This window comes from Pantherophis guttatus, chromosome 1 (assembly GCF_059756535.1).
Source record: "Pantherophis guttatus breed Tessera chromosome 1, ASM5975653v1, whole genome shotgun sequence".
In the NCBI taxonomy this organism is placed as follows: Eukaryota; Metazoa; Chordata; class Lepidosauria; order Squamata; family Colubridae; genus Pantherophis; species Pantherophis guttatus.
Window position 1 is genome coordinate 301,235,480 of NC_142063.1, and position 24,407 is coordinate 301,259,886.

The 24,407-nt window shown below is 40.4% G+C and overlaps 1 protein-coding gene across 3 annotated transcripts in view; it reads left to right on the top strand.

Annotated features, from left to right (window-relative positions):
* Positions 1-230: 230 nt before the first annotated feature.
* UBR2 (ubiquitin protein ligase E3 component n-recognin 2) overlaps positions 231-24,407 on the top strand; it is a 65,447-nt gene continuing 41,270 nt past the window's right edge. For 2 of the 3 annotated variants that reach the window (XM_034427700.3, XM_034427699.3), the window contains exons 1-9: positions 231-633; positions 5,997-6,256; positions 8,238-8,316; positions 9,326-9,439; positions 16,466-16,596; positions 17,563-17,701; positions 22,134-22,196; positions 22,651-22,771; positions 23,558-23,665. In XM_034427700.3, coding sequence (XP_034283591.1) covers positions 556-633; positions 5,997-6,256; positions 8,238-8,316; positions 9,326-9,439; positions 16,466-16,596; positions 17,563-17,701; positions 22,134-22,196; positions 22,651-22,771; positions 23,558-23,665 — 1,093 coding nt within the window. In that variant the 5' untranslated portion in view covers positions 231-555. Of the gene's footprint in view, positions 634-5,996; positions 6,257-8,237; positions 8,317-9,325; positions 9,440-16,465; positions 16,597-17,247; positions 17,363-17,562; positions 17,702-22,133; positions 22,197-22,650; positions 22,772-23,557; positions 23,666-24,407 lie in introns of those variants that run through there. The other variant, XM_087883224.1, reaches the window with a different exon arrangement.

Consider the following 24,407-nt stretch of genomic DNA (forward strand, 5'->3'; position numbering starts at 1 on the left):
CACCTCCCTGGATGACAGAGCAGCTTTCATCTTGCATGGCTGAATCGGGGGCACTGCGAAAAATCCGGACAGCGTTCAGATGTCAGCACAAAAAGCCGTGGCCTTCCGAAGTTCCGCAGCCCTTACAGCCCATAGCCCAGTGTTTCTCAACCTTGGAAGCTTGAAGATGGGTGGACTTCAACTCCCAGAATCCCCCAGCCAGCGCTGCTGGCTGGGGGATTCTGGGAGTTGAAGTCCACCCATCTTCAAGCTTCCAAGGTTGAGAAACACTGCCATAGCCGTACCTGCCTTTCCTCAGAGCAACTACATCTCCCGAAGTGCCCCGCGCGATCCTAAAATGGATTCCCTTCCGGCAGGGAGGCGACACTAAGAACAAGGGTGATTCCCCGACCTGGAGGGCGTTTGAGTAAGGAAGGGAATTGAAGCGGAGAGCTAAAACGGAAACGGGTTCTCCTGATAAGAGCGGCTGGCGAGGGCCGGTTCCGGGTGTCACTTACTTGGCGACGGAGGTGGAAAAAGAGCAGGGGGGAGGGGGTGGGAAAGGAGGAGAAGAAGATGGCGTCCGACATGGAGACAGAAGTGCAGGCCCTTGAGAGAAGCTTGCTCGAATGTTCCTCCGAGGAGATTGCCCGGGTAAGGCCCGCTCTCTAGAAAACAGCGGGCGGAACCTGCCTCTGCCCGCGGGGCTCCAAGCGACGCGGGAGCCGGGCGAGGAGAAGCGAAAAACGGACGGAGACGCTAGACAGGTGGTGTCGGAACTGGGTTGAAGCAAAGGATGGTAGAGGAGCGCCGAAAGGAACAGGGCTGCCTGTGGTTAGAAGAAATAGGCGGGTGGAGGGGAGGAGATGGCGGGGGTCTCCTCTCACCTGGAGAGGTGAGCTCATCCAGGGAGCTTCTGAGCGTGAACAGCTCGCATCGAGAGAGGGAGACATTCAGTAGAGAGGTGGCAGAAAAGAGGGCTGTATCCCTAACCACCAAGGTAAGGAAAGCGGTGACTTCCCTTTGGGAAGAGAATGAGGCGGCAAAATTGGTTACAAAAGAGACGATTTGGAGGACGGAGGGAGATGGTTTCGACTCCTTAAGCGTTGATCTGCTAAGGAGATCGTAAAATAAAATAAAAAAATAAAAATCATTTGGTGAACCTAGGCTGTGGCTCAGTATATCCTAAATATAATCTAGTCCTGGTTGGGCCGCTTGGGTTGAAGAGTTGACTGAGAACTGAGCCCTCTCAACGAATTGATAAACGTAGGTTGTTGCCTACAAGCAGAGAATTGAATGCAGTGTTTTGCTTGCTTTATTTTGGAGCGGCAGCAGATTTCAGTTACTGGTCAAGATTTCTCCCCCCCCAAAAAAACCCCCCACCCTATAATATTACTACAGCTGATGACAGTAAATATGGATACAAGGAGAAATAGTCTTTTAACATAGTTGTTTTGGGGTCTTAGTATATGTTGCCCTAGGACAGTGTTTCTCAACCTTGGTAGCTTGAAGATGGGGGATTCTGGGAGTTGAAGTCCACCCATCTTCAAGCTTCCAAGATTGAGAAACATTGCTCTAGGAAGTGGGGAGTGTGAACCAAACATGATTTGAAGTGAGCTCCATTTAGCCTACTTCAAGTCTTACCCCATGTTTTCATTTTCCCACAGTAGAATTTGATTCATTTGATCAACATTTATACTTAATTAACTATGTAGATTATTCCATAAACAGATTCTGCAAGGATTGCTGTATTCGTGTATTATGGAAAATAATAAGCGTTATAATTGAAAGATTAAAATTTAATTACAGTATATTTTTTCATAAATGATACCCTACTTATCCTTTTCAAAGACAGATTATTTCAGTTTACTTCAAAATGTTAAGCATTTAATGGTCTGATACTTTTGATTTGAAAACATTTGAGGAAATGTTAGAAATTGGCTGTTCACCAGCTATATTCCAGTGAGTATAACCTGTGTCATATTGTAGGATTGTAACCTCAATTCATATAGGAAGTGTCAGTTTGGGGAATGCTGATGTAACACAGATCCATAGCACTGTCTAGTGGCAGATTGAATAACCTTTTGTTCTGAATAACCAGAACACAATCTTCTTTTATAACAGTGCCAATGCTGGTTACTTGGCCTATCTTTGGTTATGTGACCAGCCCTAAAGGGCAGATTGGTTGGTTAAATGCCAATTACAAATTTACTGTTTGCCCTGTATTGAAGGATGATTGCTCCCAGATCAATAAACTACTGCACTCATCTTAAATACAGGTAGTCCTCGATTTACGACTACAATTGAGCCCAAAATTTCTGTTGTTAAGTGAGTTTTGCTCCATTTTATGTCCTTTCTTGTCACAGTGGTTAAGTTCACTGCAGTTGATAAGTTAGTAACCCGGTTGTTAAGTGAATCTGGCTTCCCCATTGATTTTGCTTGTCAAAAGGTTGCAAAAGGTGATTCCATGACCTTGGGACACAGCAACAGTCATAAGTAGGAACCAGTTTGCCAAACAACTGAATTTTGATAACCTGGGGATAATACAAAGGTTGTAAGTGTGAGAAATGGTCATAAGTCACTTTTTTCAGTGCCGTTGTAACTTTGAAGTGTCACTAAATGAACTGTTGTAAGTTGAGGACTACCTGTATTGCTATAATGTATGGGCAAATAAATAAAATTCTGCCCTTCCTTAATTTGCTAATATGTATATAGATTGAGAATTGTCCTAATGTGATGGGGTATTATTTTTTGATATCAATCTTTTAAACTATAGATAGTCAAGAAGATTTATATGTTTAAAATAATCAAGAGTTGGTAAATTCTGTTTTGGTTGCTCCATAATTTACTTATTGAGGCATCTGGTTCCAGTTTATTCAGAGTTAAATATTCAGCTATTTGTAAAGGTAATGTTTTAAATATTAGAAATGTGTTAGTGATTATTATGTATACATATGTGTGTGTGTATCTAAAGAGAGAGACAGACAGAAACTAAAGAGGAAGGAGGGGGTTGATTTTCTATGGTCATAGTCAGGTGAATCCTGTTTGCACTGTATCTGTTAGAATACTTGTGGAAACTCTTACTCATAGCGACCAATCAACATTGTTTATTGTTCCTCTAGCATACAAATATTAAATAATATATGGTTGAATATGTATTGTGAAATTTTATGTTTTAAAACATGAAAACATGAAAGTATGAATTAAAGTGTGAAAATATTTTGTATCTTTTACAAACACACACGATGTTGAGTGGAAAATTAAAATTTTGGTATTATAATATTTATTTGGGAGTCTACAACATTAAATCCTTAAGTAAACTTCCATTGCCAAGATTTTTTGAGTAAAATACATACAGTTAACAATAATTAATGTCACACATTAAGCTCCAATGTATTGTCCAATGTAGGACTTATTCTAAATAATGTACAGCATTTCAATATTACATTAACATAAAGCTGAGAAATATTTTAAAAGTGTGTTTTCTGATATATTAATTTTTAAAAAGCATTAAGTATAGGATTACAATGGGATAGCTCAGTTTTCCTGAAATGTATTCTGCAGTTGCTCTTACAGACCTTAGAATGCTTTTATAGCTTTACCTAGTTTTTAAAAAGTGTTAGGTATCCGGTATGCATTATCTAAAAGAAAATGATGACTTGGCATGTTTTTAAGAAGATTTCTCTCATGCTACATATGTAATAAATTTTTCCCCTATGGTCAAGGATTGCGCATGTACTCGTGCACGTTTGTGCATGTTTGCACGCACGCAAAAACACACATGTGCGCGCGCGCGCACACACACACACACACACACACACACTGAAGGCAGCCAAAGACTGCAAAAAGGACAGTGGTCGTACGGTAATAGTAAAGGAGTTGGGAAGGCTAGAATATTCAGTCATTTTTAAATTTTATTTTGGAATTATAGAAATTATTTTAATAATTATATTAATATTCCAGAAGATTTACACACCAATTTCCTTAGTCCTGAATTTCCTGTTAAAACCTAGTGAGAAATCATCCTGCTGTTATTACTAACATTTGCCAACATTTGAGAATAAAAAGGAACTTAGAGTACTTGTAGTCTTTTCTTGGTACTAAGACAAATCCAATTTATTTTATGACTGAACAAGAATCTTTTAATTATATAATTATTATATAAAAAGAGAATCTGAATTTGGCAAAAACATAGTAGAGGAGAGCTGTGTATATAAATAAAAAATAAAGTTAAACTACCAAAATAACCAGACATCAATTAGTATATTGGAAAAATCATGTTCTGTAATTAGATAGGATGAGATTGTAATAAATGTACATAGATTGAAATAGCATTTTTATGAATGTAGGTCACTTTAATCATCCTTATCTCAATTATACAAAAGTTGCAGTGTTGTGCTACTGAAAGATCAAGGAGTGACAGCAGCATTATTTTTGTGTTTTATCATGATATTCCATAACTTGGTGCTTTATCCTGTTATCCTTCGGATTTTTGGGTTTCACTGAAGTAGTTCACAAGCAGAAACATAGGCAAGGTACACTATTTTATTTTATTTGCATAGAAAGAATAGAATGAATGAGCTGGAAAGGACCTTGGAGGTCTTCTAGTCCAGCCCCCTGCTCAAGCAGGAGAACCTATACCATTTTATATAAGTGACTGTCTAGACTCTTCTTAAAAACATCTGGTGATGGAGCACCCACGATTTCTGGAAGCAACTATTCCACTGGTTAATTGTCCTCACTATTAGGAAGTTTCTCCTTAATTCCAGGTTGCTGCTACTTTGATTACTGCCATTTTTTTTTGTCCTGCCCTCTGGTGCTTTGGAGAATAATTTGTGGCAGCCCTTCAAATACTGGAATACTGCTATCATGTCACCCCTAATTCTTCTTTTCTTTAGACTAGCCAAACCCAAATCCTGCAGCTGTTCTTCATATGTTTTAGTCTCCAGGCCTTCGAACATCTTAGTTGGTTTTCTCTGAACTTTTTCCAAAGTCTCAACATCTTTTTTGTAGTATGGTGACCAAATTGGTTGCAGTAGTCCAGGTGTGGTCTTATCAGGGTTTTATAAAGCAGTACTAATACTTCACGTGATCTATGCCTCTGTTTATACAACCCAGGATTGTATTATCTTTTTTTGCCTGCTGCTGCACACTGCTGGCTCATATTCAAGTGATCATCCACTAAGACTCCATTTCTTTCTCTTACCGTATTTACATTTTCATTCTTCTTTCTTATTCAAGCTAAATGCAAGTGATGCCTTTATAGGAGAAGGATAAGGGAGATGACCTTGCACAATTTTAAAAGGTTTAAAATAGTTTTAATTTTAATAGGCATCTATTAGCTACCAATTTGTATGGTTGATCTGTGGTAGAGCAATATTTTTTTGTTTACAGACTATTTTAGTTGCAATAAAAACATAGGAAAAGGTCCAGATGTAAGTTTTGAGAATCTTTTGATTTTGAGCATATAATATTGGAAAATATCTGATGAAAATGTCTGCAAATTACATATATGATCATCATCATTATGACAGCTTGTGACCAGCTCCAAAGACATACGAGTAGTTGCTAAAAGGAAGTATTTACAGAAATGTTGGAGTACCTGGTAATTATCTTGATTTTTAAGGCAATTCTTATGCATTTCTGCTTTTAGCTTTATGATAGATTTAACAAGTTTTGTTAAATCCTTAGGAAGATTAAAAAAATAAGTCTGAATTCCCTTTGCTTCAGATTTCTGCTTTTAAATAACATTTATACAATGTATATAATTTAAGGTAAACACACAATTTCTTTGACATTCTTGAAATACAAGAATGTACATAGGTGAGGTGATATCAATTTATGGGTGTGCTGAGCACTTCAGTATGTTCAAAATGTTCCTGTGAATTTTGGCAATTAAAGTCAGCTTTAATGTTGAGTTTAACATTTTACAATCCATCAGTAGCTTTTATTACTAAAACTTTTGGTTAGCTGTATCTTATTTTAATGTTACTTTTTCCCCCATTTTTTTCTTAAAGAACTGGCTACAAGCATCTGATCTTCCTAAAGAAATATACAAGCACCTAGCCTATTATGTGCCCCAAATTTACTGCAGGGGTCCCAATCCAGCTCCTGAAAGAGAAGATATGCTTGCACAACATGTTCTTCTGGGCCCAATGGAATGGTATCTTTGTGGTGAAGATCCTACTTATGGCTTTCAAAAACTTGAGCAAACAAACAAACCTTCACATCTTTGTGGCCGGGTTTTTAAAGTTGGAGAACCTACCTATTCTTGCAGGTAACTACTAATAATTTATTTTAAACTGTCCTTTAAAATTATCATGTTTACATTGGCATGTTACTAAAATCAGTTAAGTGGTTGTCATGTGTAATATGATTGAAACCATCTTGATAGTATCTTGATAATTAGAGAATAAATTATTGGTATTCTAATAAAGTTGTATTTTGGAACCTAATAACTATTAGTGGAGAGCACTATGAAAATGGTAATAAAATTAGATCAAATAATTTTTCATGTTGTGCTTCATGGAACATAGAATCTTACATCCTCCTTTTATCAAGCTTCTGACCCATGAGATTCTATGACTGTCAGTGTAGAAGGAGCTAACATTTTCTATTGTTTTAAACTCATTTTAACATGAAAAGAAATTAATTGCAGGTTTAAAAGCAGTCATCACCCTACAGGAACAGAATATTTTTATTTGTTAGATAAATAATGGCAAGTGTCATTGAGTTTCCAAAATATTCTATAGCAACAGGTAACTCTGGCTTATGGTATGTAATTTGTCCAAAATGTTAAAAAGATATTGAATTTTGGAAGTAGCGATAGCATCAGGACCAAAAAGACCAAATAACAATGCATAGTTGAATATAGGGTATGGTAAGTCAAATCAAATGTTAGATTATTCAGAAGTTTGTAAAACTTCTTCATGAGTTTGTCCAAGACAGTAAAATATATGGCAGGGGTGTCAAACTCGTGGCCCACGGGCCAGATGCGTCACGTGCTGGTCCCACTCGCGCCCAGTTTAGCAAAGAGGGAAAAAGTCCCGATAGTCACGTGACAATGCCGTGACAACGTGGGTGTGACACCCCTAATGATGATCTTGATGGTACAATAATAACTTAATGGTTTTAAGAAATTGCTATAGGTTTGGAAAACTCAAAGTCATTCATATAATGATAATATTTCAGGAGTTTTAGATAACATCCAGGCCAAATTGAAATTCAAGAAATGTTTTTAATTGAGTATATGTCATTTTCCAGTTTCACAGAGTTTAAACTCTTCCTGTAATAAACATCTTATTTAAAGTATTTCAGGTAGTCCTTGATTTATGACCATTTCTTTAGTGACAATTCAAAGTTACAACAGGACTGAAAAATTGACTTATGACCATTTTTCACAATTACAACTTGCCACATAGTCTGGTGGTCAAAATTTGTACACTTGGCAATATAGTTATGATGGTTGCAGTGTCCCAGGGTCATGTGATCATATTTTACGACCCTCTGATGAGCAAAGTCGCATTAATTTAACCGTGTTACTAATGTTAACAACTTAATAATTGTGGCAAGAAAGGTTATAAAATGGGGCAAAATTGACTTAACAATTGTCTTGCTTAGCAATGGAAATTGTTGGGCTCAATTTTGGTCATAATTTTTTTTTTTAATTTGATTTATATGCCGCCCTTCTCCGGAGACTCAGGGCGGCTTACAATGCGCTAAGCAATAGCCTTCATTCTTTTGTATATTTATACAAAGTCAGCTTATTGCCCCCACAACTGGGTCCTCAATTTACCTACCTTAGAAAGGATGGAAGGCTGAGTCAACCTTGAGCCTTGGCGAGATTCAAACCTGCAGTAATTGCAGGCAGCTGGTCTTAATAACAGGGTGCTTTAGACCACTGTACTACCAATTTGTAATAATGTTTTATGTTTTTTTAAAAATCTGTTTGTTATTACCTAAAATATTACCTAAAATATGCCAGATTTTTTCATAATTTCATGACATAAATAGTTAAAAGTACTGCTGCTTATTCTTAGAAATAGATGACTGAAGGACAAAAATCATTAGTGCAAATATATATTCAATATGTCTAATCCCCTCTCCTCATTCTTTCTCCTTTACTTCTATTTTGTTACCCTTAGCTAATGAACAGGATTTCCATGGATATAGAATGGCCTGAATTACTTCCATTGTATTTATTTTCTTGAGCATTTGAAGTATTTTTGTGCATTTCCTTTTCTTTTTTCCTCCTTCAGAGACTGTGCAGTTGATTCAACTTGTGTATTATGCATGGAATGCTTTCTGGGAAGTGTTCACAGGGAGCATCGATATAGGGTTAGTAAGTTTGTCTATTTAGTGTTGTTCTTTTTTACTTTTGCTTTTGCTTTACTTTGCTTTATAGGGCTGTGCAAATCATTGCTAGACATTACCAGTAAAACCAAAAAAATACTACCCTAAATACACTGAAATACTTGTAACTTCCAAAAGGCTCACTGAGGCTATTTTGAAAACTAGAAGTGTGTAGTATTTGACTCTTAAGAGTACAAGGATCATGCATGACCACCTTCACTATACCATAAGCTGCTTTTTAAATAAGATGTTGCAAGGCATGAGAAAGGTGGCATTCTTTTAAAGAGTAACTGACAGGTATAATGAGGGTGCCCCTGCCAGATCTGAAAAATCCTTTTGCACATCAGATTCAAATTCTGCACATCTGTCAAAGCCCTTCTGAGATCAACTACATATAATGCTCATACACTGAAGACATTTCTATGAGTACTTCTGTTTTGCTTTGCTGTCAGTTGTGGCAAAAATGTTTTCTGGAATCTATCTACAGATGACCTGAGAAGGCCCCTTAAATAATTGAGCAGAACTTTCTGGAGGACACTGCTGCCTCAGTGTTTCAAGACATGGCATTTAACTTGTGATACTGTGTGACTAAACAGTCCTCCAACAAATGATTTGTCCAGCTATTGTATCATAATTCATAATTTCAGCAAATAAAATAACTAGAAATTAGGTGGAACTCACTTAATACTGCCTTGCTTAGCAATCAAAATTCTGGTCCCAATTGTGGTCGTAAGTCAAGTTAAGAACGACTGTTAATGTGAAGAAAATGGGTAGGAAAGATCCCCTTCCCCTCTTTCCCATAACATTAATGTTCAACTTCTGCTCCATGAATTTAAGCTTGGATTCTTCACACAGCAGTTATCTTACAATTCTTCCCTAGGGAATGATAGGGCTAAGGAACTGTAAATAGTTATTAATTGTTGAACCAATGTTTATTTGTGTTTTCATTTGACCAGTATTTTTCCATTCTTGCACATTTTAAATAATACTTTAGATGACAACTTCAGGTGGAGGTGGGTTCTGTGACTGTGGTGACACTGAAGCTTGGAAAGAAGGCTCTTACTGCCAGAAGCATGAACACAGTACTTCAGAAACAGAGGAGGATGAGGTAACAAGATGTGTTATCTAAATCAGGGGTTGCCAACCTTTCGGGCCTCAGGGACCACTAAATTCATAATTTTAAATCCCACAGACCACTAATATGAACTTTTAAAAAAGATAAATAGTATTTAGTGAAATATAAAAAATGCAAATGATTTGGGGGGACTTTTTAATAATACTTTTATTAAACATTTCAATTAAAAAAGTTTTAGAAACTGAAAAAGTGTACAGAAAATAAAAAAGAAAAAGGAAAATAGGAAAGAAAAAAATAAGAATAGAGTAAAAGAAAAGAAATATGCAAAGAAATAACTTCCCCTTTCATCATGTGTAAACAATTATAGTAACTTATCATCATCTCTTAAAATATAGCAAATGATTTCTTTTCCCCATATCCTATCTCTTATCTATAAACAAATCAATAAAACATCATTTCAATTCTGAGGTCAGCAAAAGTCCAGTGATGGTCTTAAAATAAATACCTATTTTAACCTTGATCAAATAAATCCACATTACATTCCTCCCTTTTTACTTTTAATAATTTTATCCATAATCTCTTCATATAATTTGATTTCTTTTCATTTTTTTTCTTTGTACTTACAAAATCCTTCAAAATTTTAACAAGTTTCTTTTCTAAATCCAATATAGGAAAGCTATCCAGGTCACTCTTGATTTGCCATTTGTATATTCCTTTTAATTTTTAATATATCAACCAGTTTAATTTGTATACTCAATGTAGAATCTTTTTCTGTACCATTATTGTAGCCTATCATTTTTAAATCCACTTTCAAATTATTGCTCATTTGCACCCTAATCCAGTAAAACTTGTTCATCTTCTATAGCAACTTTTAAAAACAGTCTCTAATATGGTAGACATAATCTTAAGGTTAAGATTTACTCATAAAGTTGGGTCTACGGTTCACAAATATTATTCACTATGTCTAGTGTCAAAGTATTTTGCTCCAGTCTGTATTAGTAAGTCAAATTTAACTATACTTCTCATTTAATTGAAAAGTACAAAGAACTAATCTTTAGTTTCCTCTTGTATCCAATTTTTCCAAGTCCTATCCTGTTACTTTTATTTAAGAATTCAAAACAAAAGCATTTTTCCATAGGAAGGATTCTTATAATTAATTTAAAAATCTGATATCCATGTCGATTTTTAATCCATTTTTAATTTTCCAGAATCACACTTTTGTTGTTTATTCTAAAAAACATGTTTAAATCTTTAAACTTGTATTTAAAACTTCTTTCATTAAGGATTGAAGTAAACTCACCCAGTGTTTTAAAACCTGTCAATCCAAGGGTTACTACTAATAGATGAAAAGCAGTTAAGCAAATTTCTAAAAGTGATTAACAAAAGAGGCTTGATGAACTTTATGCTCATATAGGCTGCATTACAGCTGTGAGCTTGATTGAAATTCCGCAACTCCCAGTGCTCGACTCAAGAGTCAATCACAAAAACCCCGTTCCTGCAGTCCACTCACAAGGGCAACCTCACAATGTCTCCAGGATATAGCTTTCTGCGCATGCTCCAAGATGGCGGCGACCAAATAAGCTCCGTTTCGGAGATGGGAGAGTTGCCGGTTGTCAGGGTCTTCAGGAGCCCTCTTGTCCATCTTCGGCTCCAGTCCCAGTGAGGGGAGCATCCGCCCTGCCTGTTGAGGGCTTTTTCGCCCTCCGGAACATCAGGGCAGGGCTGGACGGCTCCACGGGAGATGGGGCGATGGGCCTGGCTGCAACAGTTGTTTCCGGTGTCGGGGGAAATGGAGGCCAAGGCATCCGGCGGCGGGCGGCGTTTATTTGGCGGCGGCTTGAGGTGGCCCCCCCCGCTCCCTATAGCCCTCTAGATCCCTGGGGCGCTCTTTTCCGGCGTTTTCGGGGCTCCGGTATGCCTTGGAAGCTTGGGGTGCCTGATTACGGGCTGACGACGGCGGCGGCGGTGGCAGTGGCTGACATGGACTGGCCGGCCAGAGGAACATCCAGGCAGCAGGTTGATGGGGGAGAAGCTGACAGCCTCACCCCTAGAATTACCATCTGGCTCACAGTTGATTTTTTACTGTGATGGGGTGTTTTAGAACAAAGCTGTGTCTGGGGGTTGTGGAGATTGGGGCTGGAGAGGCAGGAGGCTGACCATGGTTTGGTTGGTTGGTCGCCTCGGGTGGCCTCTCCTCCCCCCCCCTTTCCCCCCAGGTATGGGTGGGTGTTGGCCTCTATGGCCAACCACCCCCGGATTGGACTTTCCTGTCTTGCTACTCCTACTCTCACCTCAAAGAAGATCTTGTGCCCATGGGTCTATTATCATCTTTATTAACATCTTTATTATTACCATCGTTATTAACATCTACACTTTGGACACTTTGGACCACTTATTATTCTCCACTCACGCCCTCACTGCTAGGAGAGACTGTGCACCATTTGAGAGAGCTGAGGGATTTTCCACATCCCAACGGAGAGGATAGAACTTTGCTCCCATTAACTTTCTAACGGGACCGGCCGTCGTGAGAGGATGGTTGGCCATTAGCCTCTGTTGGAGAAAAAGAACTTTGGACCTTCTCCCTGTCGTGAGAGGACAGTGGAGTCCAGCCCTATAAATGGATATTTTATGACCTTTATGCTCAGTTATCCCTTGGACTATGACAGATTCCTGGACTGGCTTTTCTTTTCCCATCTTTGGTTCGGTTGATGCTCCAAAAAACCGACATTCTTGCGCTGCGAGACTCCCCCCTCTCGCAGGCCTGGCCCTCCACGTTATCGAGGGCCTATCTTGATGACGGGCTTTGGGACCCCGAGAGATGGCATGCAGCAAAGAGGGGGCTGAGGGGTTTTTTAGCTAAATTTTTAAGGAAAATTTTAAGGGGACCCGGGAGGGAGGGAGGGGGTTGTAAAAGTGGACCTGGGGGGGGTCCAGATAGCGACTGCACGGGATGATGGGTTAATTAGCTGCAGCAGAGGGGTCGCGAAAGGAAATTTAACCGGGGGGCAGGGGGACGATAGAAAGGGCTGTGTAATTGAAATCATGAGTGGGAGGGGCAGGTATGACGGGCGCAGGGGGTCATATCAAGTGTCGGGGGTGCGCACACGCTGTCTCCGAGCGATTGCGCACTCCGGCCCCCAATGTGTGACTCGTGTCCTGGGTTGTATAGAGCCTCATGCCCAGGGTCTGCGGCTGATGTTATGTAATGCCAGGTCAGTGGTTAATAAGGCCTCCCTCATCTGTGATCTTATTTCGGAGGGGGGTGCAGACCTGGCAGGTATTACGGAGACCTGGTTGGGCCAAGAGGGGGGGGTCCCCCTCGTAGAGATGTGCCCGCCAGGTTTCCGTGCATTTCATCAGCCAAGGGCCCAGGGGAGGGGTGGGGGAGTGGCGGTGATCATTAGGGAGAGTCTTTATCCGAGGGAGACCACTGTTCCTCAGATAGCCGGATGTGAGTCCCTTTGTGTGAAGTGGGGCCGTGGGGTGCAGATGGGTCTGCTGACTACGTACCTGGCTCCCTGCCACGTGGCAGCAACCCTGCCCGAGCTACTCGACGTCATTGCCGGGGTGGCGGTCGATACCCCCAGACTTATTGTCATGGGGGATTTCAACCTCCCATCCACAGGTGGGGCGTCAGAGGTGGCTCGGGAGTTCATGGCTTCCATGACGGCCTTGGACCTGACCCAGTTAGTTCAAGGCCCCACTCACATAGGGGGACACACTCTGGACCTGATTTTTATCTCTGGTCAGTGGTTGAATGATCTTGGTAGAGGGGACCTAGACATCAAACCCTTGTCATGGACAGATCATTCGCTCCTTCACTTAGACTTTCCTACCGCTTTCCCCCGCCGCAGGGAGACGGAACCAACCAGATGGTTCCGTCCCAGGCGCCTGATGGATCCCGAAAGGTTCCTGACGGAGCTTGGGCCGTTTCCTGAGACTCTAACACACGACTCGACTGAAGAACTGGTGGCCGCCTGGGAAAGGGCGGCCGCTGGAGCTTTGGACCACGTCGTGCCTTTGCGGCCTCTGACCCGATGCCGATCTCAATTAGCTCCTTGGTTCTCTGAGGAGCTGAGAGAGATGAAGCGTCGGAAAAGACGCCTAGAGAGCATTTGGAGGACTAGTCAATCCAATTCTGACCGGACACAGGTGAGGTCTTATATCAAGACCTACCTAGTGGCGATAAAAGCGTCAAAATCTAACCATTTTTCCGCTCTTATCGCATCTGCAGAGAACCGCCCAGCTGCCCTGTTTAGGGTGACCCACTCCCTTCTTCGGGGGGGAGTACGGGAAGATCCCTTGCAGGGTCGTGCTGAGGATTTTGTGCAATTCCTGCATGATAAAGTCGCTCGGATTCGGGATGGCTTGAACTCCGATTGGATGAGTCCACGGGAGGAGACCGGGGCAGGTCTTGAGAATGTTATCTGGGAGGAGTTTGATCCTGTGACTCCCGAGGATGTGGACAGAGTTCTGGGTAAGATTAGTGCCGCCACGTGTTTATTGGACCCGTGCCCCTCCTGGTTGGTACTGGCCTCCCGGGAGGTTACACGAGGCTGGCTCCAGGGGATTATAGGTGCTTCTCTGAGTGAGGGTGCCTTTCCTGCCGCCTTGAAAGAGGCGGTGGTGAGGCCCCTCCTCAAGAAGCCTTCCCTGGACCCGGCTGAATTAGCTAACTATCGTCCAGTCTCCAACCTTCGTTTTGTGGCGAAGGTTGTTGAGAGCGTGGTGGCACGACAACTTTCCCGACACCTGGATGAAGCTATCTATCTAGACCCGTACCAGTTGGGCTTCAGGCGGGGGTACAGCACAGAAACGGCATTGGTCGCGTTGGTGGATGATCTCTGGAAGGCTCGGGACAGGGGTTGCTCCTCTGTCCTAGTCCTATTAGATCTCTCAGCGGCTTTTGATACCATCGACCATGGTATCATGCTGCAGCGGTTGAGGGGGTTAGGAATAGGGGGCACCGTTTTGCGGTGGTTCTCCTCCTTCCTCTCCGACCGCTCGCAGTTTGTGTTGGCAGGGGGACAGAGGTCGACCTCGAGGCGTCTCACATGGGGGGTGCCGCAAGGGTCAGTCCTCTCGCCCCTCCTGTTCAATATTTATGTGAAGCCGCTGGGTGAGATCATCCGTGGTTTTGGGGTGAAGTGCCATCTGTACGCTGATGATACTCAGCTGTACATCTCCACCCCAGACCACCCCAACGATGCCCTTGATGTGATGTCTCGCTGCCTGGAGGCCGTGCGGGTCTGGATGGGGAAGAACTTGCTCAGACTCAACCCCTCCAAGACCGAGTGGCTATGGCTTCCGGCGCCCCGATATAGTCAGCAGGTGCCATCGCTAACTATTGGGGGTGAATCTCTGCCCCCCACAGAGAGGGCTCGCAATCTGGGTGTCCTTCTGGATGCACGGCTGTCTTTAGAAGAGCATATGATGGCCGTGGCCAGGGGGGCCTTTTATCAGGTTCGCCTGATTCACCAGTTGCAGCCCTTTCTGGATCGGGACGCCCTACGCACGGTCACTCATGCCCTTGTTACTTCCCGGTTGGACTATTGTAATGCTCTCTACATGGGGCTCCCTTTGAAGAGCACTCTGAGGCTCCAACTGGTCCAGAATGCGGCCGCGCGGGTGGTTATGGGCGCAACTCGTTGTGCCCATGTGACACCCCTCCTGCGCGAGCTGCACTGGCTCCCAGTGGTCTTCCGGGTGCGATTCAAGGTGTTAGTTGCCACCTTTAAAGCACTCCATGGCATAGGACCCAGGTACCTCCGAGACCGTCTTCTGCCACCAATAGCCTCCCACCGACCAGTCCGTTCCCACAGGGAGGGTCTCCTCAGGGTGCCGTCAACCAAGTTATGTCGACTGGCGGCGCCCAGGGGGAAGGGCCTTCTCTGTGGGAGCCCCAGCCCTGTGGAACGAACTGCCCCCGGAAATTCGTAAGATCTCCGACCTCCGGGCGTTTCGCTGCGCACTGAAGACCCTATTATTCCGCCAGGCCGGACTAACAACACAATAGTTTTTAAATTGGGATATTTAAATTTATTGGGGTTTTAAATCTGAGCCACTTTATTTAATTATTTTAAATTTTATATTGTTGTTTTGTTTGTGTTTTTAAACAGGCTGTACACCGCCCTGAGTCCTTCGGGAGAAGGGCGGTATAGAAATAAAATTATTATTATTATTATTATTATTATTATTATTATTATTATTATTATTATTATTATTATTATTATTATTATTATTATTATTATTTTCTGGAGATCTGTCTGATCACTGATTTCCACAATTCTGTTGCTGCTCCTTCAGAGATGTCTAAGTTTACTTTGAATCCTCAGGAGAAAGTCTTGTTTTTTGTATTTTTAATTTCAACAGATTCCCCTTTTGTGGAAATGATCCATAATAATTCTGTCTTGGTAAGAGTATTCAATTAATGCAGGCCTGTCAAATTGGTGGCCCGCGGGCCAGATGTGTCATGCTCAGGCCACTCCCACCCTGGCTCTGCAAAGGCAAAAAAGTCACTATACGTCACATGACGCAATCGAGTTTGACACCCATGAATTAATGGAAGCTAGAGAAAGACCAGGGGAAATGTTTGCAAGATTCTTATTTAGCATGTCACCACTATGTTTTCATACCTATGAAAAAAATTGTCCTAAGATTAAAAATTCCAGTTAGTTTATCCTGAAACATCTAGAAATACACATTGATTAATATGAATCATAAAAATAGTACCAGAGCTGTTTTATTTTGCCTAAGGTAATAGTTGTGTTTCCTATCTTTCTCTTCCCTATTTTTTATCGGTTTATCTAAATCTTGTTATTAACATATCTGAATTCTTTTATATCTTATTTGATTCTGAAAGATAGAAAAGGAATAAAGAAAGCATAGTGAATGTTACATAAATATTCAGAAAACCATGAAATGAAATATTCAAATTCATTTGAGTATATTCACAGTCAATATTAATAAGTCCCCAAAGATAATTCCTGTAGAATATCACGGTAGAAAAAACAAAGAAAATTTCATGGTATAATAATATTTTCACTGTTTTTATTTTAGGATCCTATTGTGCGCTTGCCAGAAGATATGATAACGAAAGTGTATGGTATTTTTGCAGTCATGTTTCAGTATGCTGTAGATATATTAACATGGGAAAAGGAAAATGAACTGCCACCAGATTTAGAAACGACGTAAGTAGGAAACCAAATTCCAGCATTTGATTCCTAGTTTTACTAAAACATTATTATGATTGTTCTTTTAAATAGTAAAAGAAAAATGTAATTATACAGGAGTTATTTGTAAAAAGTGACTTGAATTGTAGTGACTTCATGAATGGCATGAATTTACCTCAGAATTATACATTCAGCTTCTTATGTCACCATAAAAGACTTACTGAGTGACTGGGTCCAAACAAGCAGGTAACCAAATCAAATTCCAAGAAGGTCTTTTCAGCTAGAGTCCGGATTTGATAGCAGTCTTCATGACCGGGCATTGTCTTTACTATTATTGCTCCTTAATTACCAGCGGTCCCTTAACCTGCCAGCATCCAGGATTTATCAGCTCTGTTGTTGTTTTTCAAGAATTTACTCTTGAGTCTTGTCAAGTTTAGAATTATATTTTATACTATCAACATATAGCAGAATCAGGCTGGCTTTATCTAGGCTTAAAAGTCAGAATTGGGCTTAGCTAGTCATTTGATGGGAGACCACCCAAGCTTTCTTAGCTGGAGGGTAGCCTAAACAGTTAAAAAAAAAAACCTAGGAAGAAAACAATAGCACTTCTTTATTGTTGGTAGGAAAGTTTAGTCTCTGTACTCAAACCTACATTTTCACTTTTGTCAGTATTTTATTCTGCTTCAGTTTGAACACTGAAGACAGCTAACAGTAAATGAAATGCAGAAACACGTGAATAGCAAAGAGATTTGTCCAGATAAAAAGCCAATACAATTTGTAATGGGTAAGTGTTTTATTGGTATTGCTATATTATATTAATAATAAAAAGCTTTTAATTGTTGTCTTTAATCAACAAGTTGTACTTGTTCTTACTGCATACTTTCTATACAGTACAAATTGCAATGAATAATGGAAAAATGATACCAAAAATACTTTAACTGACTGAAATGACTGAATGTATGGTTTGTGATACTGTCTTTACAGCAAGAAAAATGATACTTATTACTGCATGCTTTTTAATGATGAAGTCCACACATATGAGCAAGTTATTTATACACTTCAAAAAGCAGTCAATTGCACACAGAAGGAGGCCATTGGATTTGCAACAACTGTGGATAGAGATGTAAGTAATTTATTTAAGCTTATTAACTTTTTACTTAGAAACTTATTAATCTTTATCTTATAAATTCCTTGGTATTGATTAAAGAAAACTAGAAGAATATGGGAGTGTAACAATTTCCAGAACAATATTAGAGCATGGTTCAGTGCTTGAGTATTTTTTATTAATGTCCCATTAATAAAAAAATTAAATAATGCAGAGTCTCCCCTGTCTCTTGTGCAGTACAGTATATACTGTACAACCTGGAGAAATTTGTACTGGATGCCTTCCCAGCCTGAGAAATGTTTGCGGTATACCAAGCCATCATAACTGTGATTTGGGGAAAGCAGGTTTTTTTTTTTAATTTCAGCATACCAAGACATTTGCTTAAGTTTATACTTTATCAAGCACATCAAATGATTTAAAGTGACTTTTGCATATATAGCATATCTTTGATCTAGTACAAGTAATCTATACATTTATTATAGCCCCCATTCTACTATCATACTATCACCCAACAATTCTATCCTTTTAATTTATCAATCTTTATCTATATTGGCATGTATTTGTGGTTCCTGGAAAAATCCATAGTTTTATTCATTCTCTTCTATATTTGCAGTTTAAACTATGGAATGTATGTAATTTTCAAATTACAATCATTTGTTTAGCAAGTGTTTGATGGTGATGAAAACAATGACTTCTGGCAGTCTTTGACTTATATCATTGCAGCATCCTCACAGTCATGTGATCTGATTTGGGCACTTGGCAACTGGCATGGATTTATACAATAGTTACAATAACCTGGGGTCGCAATGTCAATGAGGGAAGCCATATTTGCTTAATGATGACACAGTTCACTTACAGACAATTGTGAGTCGCTTAACAAGTGTTCCCAAAAAAGTTATAAAATCAGACACAACTGACTTAAATGACCAGATCACTTAGCAATGGAAGTTCTGGCCCCAGTCGTGGTTGTATGTTGAGGACTACACATATATGGATTTATATTGTATATAGAAATACACGCGTTTTCATCACTTTGAAACCTACCTGCCATATTTTCCATTATGAAAAAGTTCAATGGTCCTTATGATGTTTTCCTTTGAGATTTATGAGCATTTACAGATCGAGTGAGGGAAAGAGGGACAATAAGATTGTAATTGATTGTGAAAAGAAGGTTGGAAGTGATTTATATATATATATTATCTTTAATGTTTTATTTTAATTTTCTTAAACTTTATTTTTATTTTGTTCTTTTGTCTATGATATGAAAATTCGTAATAAATAGAAGTTTAAAAGATTTATTTATTTTATTTATTTTATTAAATTTCTATACCGCCCTTCTCCCGAAGGACTCAGGGCAGTGAACAGTCACAAGATAAAACACATAAATACAAAAAATTTAAAATGAATTAAAAACGAATTAAATAATTTGGCTGAATTTAAAATACCCCATAATTTAAAACAAATTAAAATTTACATTTAAAAAGGGAGAAGATTTAGGCCAGGCCAGCTTGATGGAATAGGAAAGTCTTAAGCGCGCGACGGAAGGTGCGCAGATCTGGGATCCTCCGTATCTCCTGGGGGAGCTCGTTCCAGATCGTAGGTGCCCCCACAGAGAAGGCTCTCCCCCTAGGGGCCGCCAGCTGACATTGTTTGGCCGATGGCACCCGGAGGAGCCCCTCTCTATGGGAGCGTACTGGCCTGTGGGAGGTTATTGGTGGTAGCAGGCGGTCCCATAGATAACCAGGTCCTAAGCCATGGAGCGCTTTAAAGGTGATAACCAGAACCTTGAAGCGCAGTCGGAAGACCACCGGGAGCCAGTGCAGCTCGCGCAGGAGAGGTGTTACATGGGAGCTCCACGTGGCTCCCATAACCACCTGCGCGGCCGCACTCTGCGCCAGTTGGAACCTCCGAGTGCACCTTAAGGGGAGCCCCATGTAGAGAGCGTTACAATAGTCCAGACAAGAGGTGACGAGGGCGTGAGTGACTGTGTGTAGAGAGTCCCAATCTAGAAAGGGACGCAACTGGTGGATCAGGCGAACCTGATGAAAAATCCTCCCGGTCACGGCTGTCAAATGCTCTTCTAAGGACAGCCGTGAATCCATGAGGACACCCAAGTTGCGAGCCCTTTCCGTGGGGGCCAATGATTCTCACCCAATAGGCAGCGATGGCACCAGCTGACTATATCGGGACGTCGGAAACCACAGCCACTCAGTCTTGGATGGGTTGAGTCTGAGCCTGTTTCTCCCCAACCAGATCCGTACGGCCTCCAGGCACCGGGACATCACTTCAAGGGCATTGTTGGGGTGGTCCGGGGTGGAGATGTACAGCTGGGTGTCGTCAGCGTACTGATGGTATTTCACCCCGAAACCACGGATGATCTCGCCCAGCGGCTTTACATAAATGTTGAACAAAAGGGGCGAGAGGACCGATCCCTGCGGCACCCCACATATGAGGGGCCTCGGGGTCGACCTCTGCCCCCCAGTCAACACAGATTGTGACTGTGCTGTACCCAGGCCTGAAACCCGACTGGAACGGATCTAGATACGACGTTTCATCCAGGTACTGGGGAAGCTGTCGCGCAACCATACTCTCAACAACCTTCGCGACAAAGAGAAGGTTGGAGACTGGACGATAATTAGCCAATACTGGCGGGTCCAGGGAGGGCTTTTTGAGGACAGGCCTCATCACCGCCTCCTTCAAGGCGGCGGGGAAGGCACCCTCACCCAATGAAGCATTTATAATCCCCTGGAGCCAGCCTCGCGTCACCTCCCGGGAAGCCAGCGCTAACCAGGAGGGACACGGGTCCAACAAACATGTGGTCGCGTTCAATCTGCCCAGAATCCTGTCCACGGCATTTGGGGTCACAGGATCAAACTCATCCCAGATAACATTCTCAGGACCTGCCTCCGTCACCCTCGCTGGACCTACCCAATCGGAGTCCAGACCTTCCCGAATCTGAGTGATTTTGTCATGCAGATATTGAACAAAATCCTCGGCTCTTCCCTCCAAGGGGTCCTCCCGCGCTTCCTGGTGGAGCAGGGAGCGGGTCACCCTAAACAGGGCGGCCGGGCGATTATCTGATGACGCAATAAGAGCAGCAAAATGATTACATTTTGCTGCTTTTATCGCCACTAGATAATTCTTAATATGAGATCTTACCAGTGTCCGGTCCGATTCAGAAAGACTAGCCCTCCAACTACTCTCTAGGCGTCTTTTTCGGCGCTTCATCTCCCTCAGCTCCTCGGTGAACCAAGGAGCCAGGTGAGATCGGCGCCGGGTCAGAGGCCGCAAAGGCATGACTCGGTCCAGAGCTCCAGCGGCCGCCCTATCCCAGGCGGCCACTAGGTCTCCAGTCAAGGCGTGAGCAAGATCCTCAGGGATTGGCCCAAGCTCCATCTGGAACCTATCAGGTTCCATCAGGCACCTGGGGCGGTACCATCTTACTCGTTCCACCTCCCTGCGGCGGGGTACCGCGGTTCAAAGGTCAAGGTGAAGGAGAGAGTGATCCGACCATGACAAGGGCTCGGTGACTATGTCCCCTATCTCAAGATCATTCAACCACTGTCCAGAGACAAAAACTAAGTCCAGTGTGTTTCCCCCCATGTGCGTAGGGCCATGAATTAACTGGGTCAGGTCCATAGCTGTCATGGAAGCCATGAACTCCCGAGCCACCTCAGACGCCCCACCCACGGACGGCAGGTTAAAATCCCCCATGACCATAAATCTGGGAGTATCAATCTCATCAAATTATGAGAATTTGTTTGACATATTTTCCTTTTGAAAGAAATTTCAAAAGCAAATCCTTTTTCATCGTATTGAATAAAACTGGTAGGAAAAAAATACAAAGTTATTCTTGTGTACAGCTTTAATTTTACCATTAACGTACATAGCCATGTTAGGTATCCATGTATATACCCACTGTAAATATAACATTCCATAGGTTCACTTACTGAATATGCAGTCCTTCAATTTTGTGTATGACTAAATCTATAATCATATAATTAACACAAGTCATTATTGATGTTTGGCAGACATAATATAATTCAAGAACAGACAATATAGTTGACTTCAGTCTTAAACTATATGGCACCCAAAGGATTTATTAGTTAGCCATTTTGAAACTATTCAGTGTGCCATTAAAATGCATTATACAGTCTTTTTTCTGTTAAGAGTCTATGTCATGTCATTTTTAGAGGCTATATGGAAGTGGAAATTGATATGGAATTAAATAGTTGGTAGTGAAGCTTTTTCTCTCTACAGTAATGCTTTACCTTTCTGGATTACCTTTTTTCTCTTGCATAGAAGACTATGTGAGAAATGATGTGTAATTATTAAGAGATCTTTAATGATAGTTTACAAGAAAGCTTCTGAATTTAGGTCAACTAATCCCTATTATAAACTTTGAATTATCTTTGAATGACTTGTTAATTGCCATGTGATTTTTTAATAGGGGCGCAGATCAGTTCGCTATGGAGATTTTCAGTACTGTGACCAAGCCAAATCTGTGATAGTAGTAAGTTACATAGTTTAACTTTCCTTAATTAATAATAAATTATTGGTTCAGTATTACTATCTCACAATTGTAGCCTATCTGTACTTATAACAAAATGCATGTTTAAAGTTGCAAAGAAGAAAATAATTATTCAATATTGGAAAGACAATGACTATACACAGGCAAACAGGAATGAAATATGTTTCATTGGTCCTTTTCCAATTAAGTATATTGGAATAAAAATTATATAAGAATTTAAATTGACATATGATGCTATTCTTTTATCAGTTTGTAAAATAATTCAAAAGAACTTACTGAATTAAAATTGTTCACATCTTGTATTAAAAATTACATCTTGCAAATAATATTTTCCTTAAGTTTTTTTAATGTTTAAGTGAATACATCTTACACAAGGCTTTTTGTATGAAAATGAAACATTTGACTTTTGCACCTTTCTTCTCTTACTCATCTTAAGAGAAGTACTACTCGCCAGACTCGGCCATTGAAAGTTCAAGTTATGCGTTCATCTATTGTTGCCCATCAAAGCTTTGCTCTGAAGCTTCTCACTTGGCTGAGTAACATTATTGGATATTCAGGTACTGGAGTTAAAATATGATTTTAAAAAAAGATCTGTGGTAAAATGTATATGAATGAAAAACAAGAAAATATTTTCTGGCTACTCCAAGATAAGTGTAAATATAAACAAACTGTTCTGATTAATTACAGATTTCTTTTACTCAAAATTATAGAAACCAAAATATTTTAAATTGGAAGAAGTATATAATTGGATTTCTTAATATTATTTTTCTAAAAGAAGCTGCAAGAATATTTTGCTTTGAAATTTTATTGTGGAGGGTATTCTTTCTTGACTATTTGGTGTTCAAAATCATCTTGCAGAAGGAAAATGTTAAACGCACAATTGTGCCTCATTCATGCCAAATCAGAAATTGTTGACTTGACTTTGACTTCTCTTGTTTATATTATGTGGGGAGAAACTGTGTCCCTTTTTTGCTATTTGATGTAAAGGAAACCAGCAAATATAGTTCAACAGTAGTTGGAAGGCAGCTGATCTCTCCATTTCAGCTATGTAATCTAAAAGCAAATTTAGTAGTATTTCACTTTGAAAATTCTATTGCAAGGCCCATTTTCTTGTTTTGAGATAGGAATCTCTGCTATGCTTTTTTAAACTCTTAGAAATTTGAAGTGTAATTATTATTATATATTGATAGTTTTAATTTAAATAGGCAATGTAAATACTTCCAGTGCTAAGATTCTAACTATTAGTGATTAAGTCATAAGTATAACAGAATTAAGTGTATATGAAACTTGATTATGGAAGCAGACCAATACCCCCTTTTGACTCTTCTCTCTTTTTTAATTAGATGGTCTTCGTAGAATATTGTGCCAAGTTGGTTTACAAGAAGGACCGGAAGGAGAAAATTCTTCCCTTGTTGATAAATTGATGCTTTCTGATTCTAAACTTTGGAAAGGTGAATTATTTGTTCATAATATGTGTCAAGTATCAGGCTATTTTTAAGCATTTTCTTAACAAGGTTTCTATTAACAGTTTCAATATCTGTTCCGAATAAACATGCATAGATTATACTGCAATCCTCTTATAATTAGTAGAACTAACTTTACAGGGTTGATTAGTTTCTGGTCAGGGTTTGGGAGCACAGTTTGAAGTTCATTCTGATAAAACAATATCTTTTTCCTTGGAATTTATAAATATTTATTATTTAAATATTTATTAATATTTATTAATTTATAAATATGTATTGTAAATATTGAGACAGCCTCTCAAATATCAGAATTTGAGGGATGCCACAAAGAAGAGAGGGTCAATCTATTTTCCAAAGCACCAGAAGGCAAGACAAAAAACAATGGATAGAAATTTCTTAACAGTGAGAACAATTAACCAGTGGAATAGCTTCCCTTCAAAAGTTGTGGGTGCTCCATCACTGGAGGTTTTTAAGAAGAGACTGGATAGCTACTTGTCTGGAATGGTATGGGGTAGCAATAGCAATAGCACTTAGACTTATATACCACTTCACAGTGCTTTACAGCCCTTTCTAAGCGATTTACAGAGTCAGCATATTGCCCCCAACAATCATTTTACCGACCTTGGAAGGATGGAAGGCTGAGTCAACCTTGAACTTCTGGCAGTCGGCACAGTTAGCTTGCAATACTGCATTCTAACACTGAGCTACCACGGCTCCTGCTTTTGCAGTG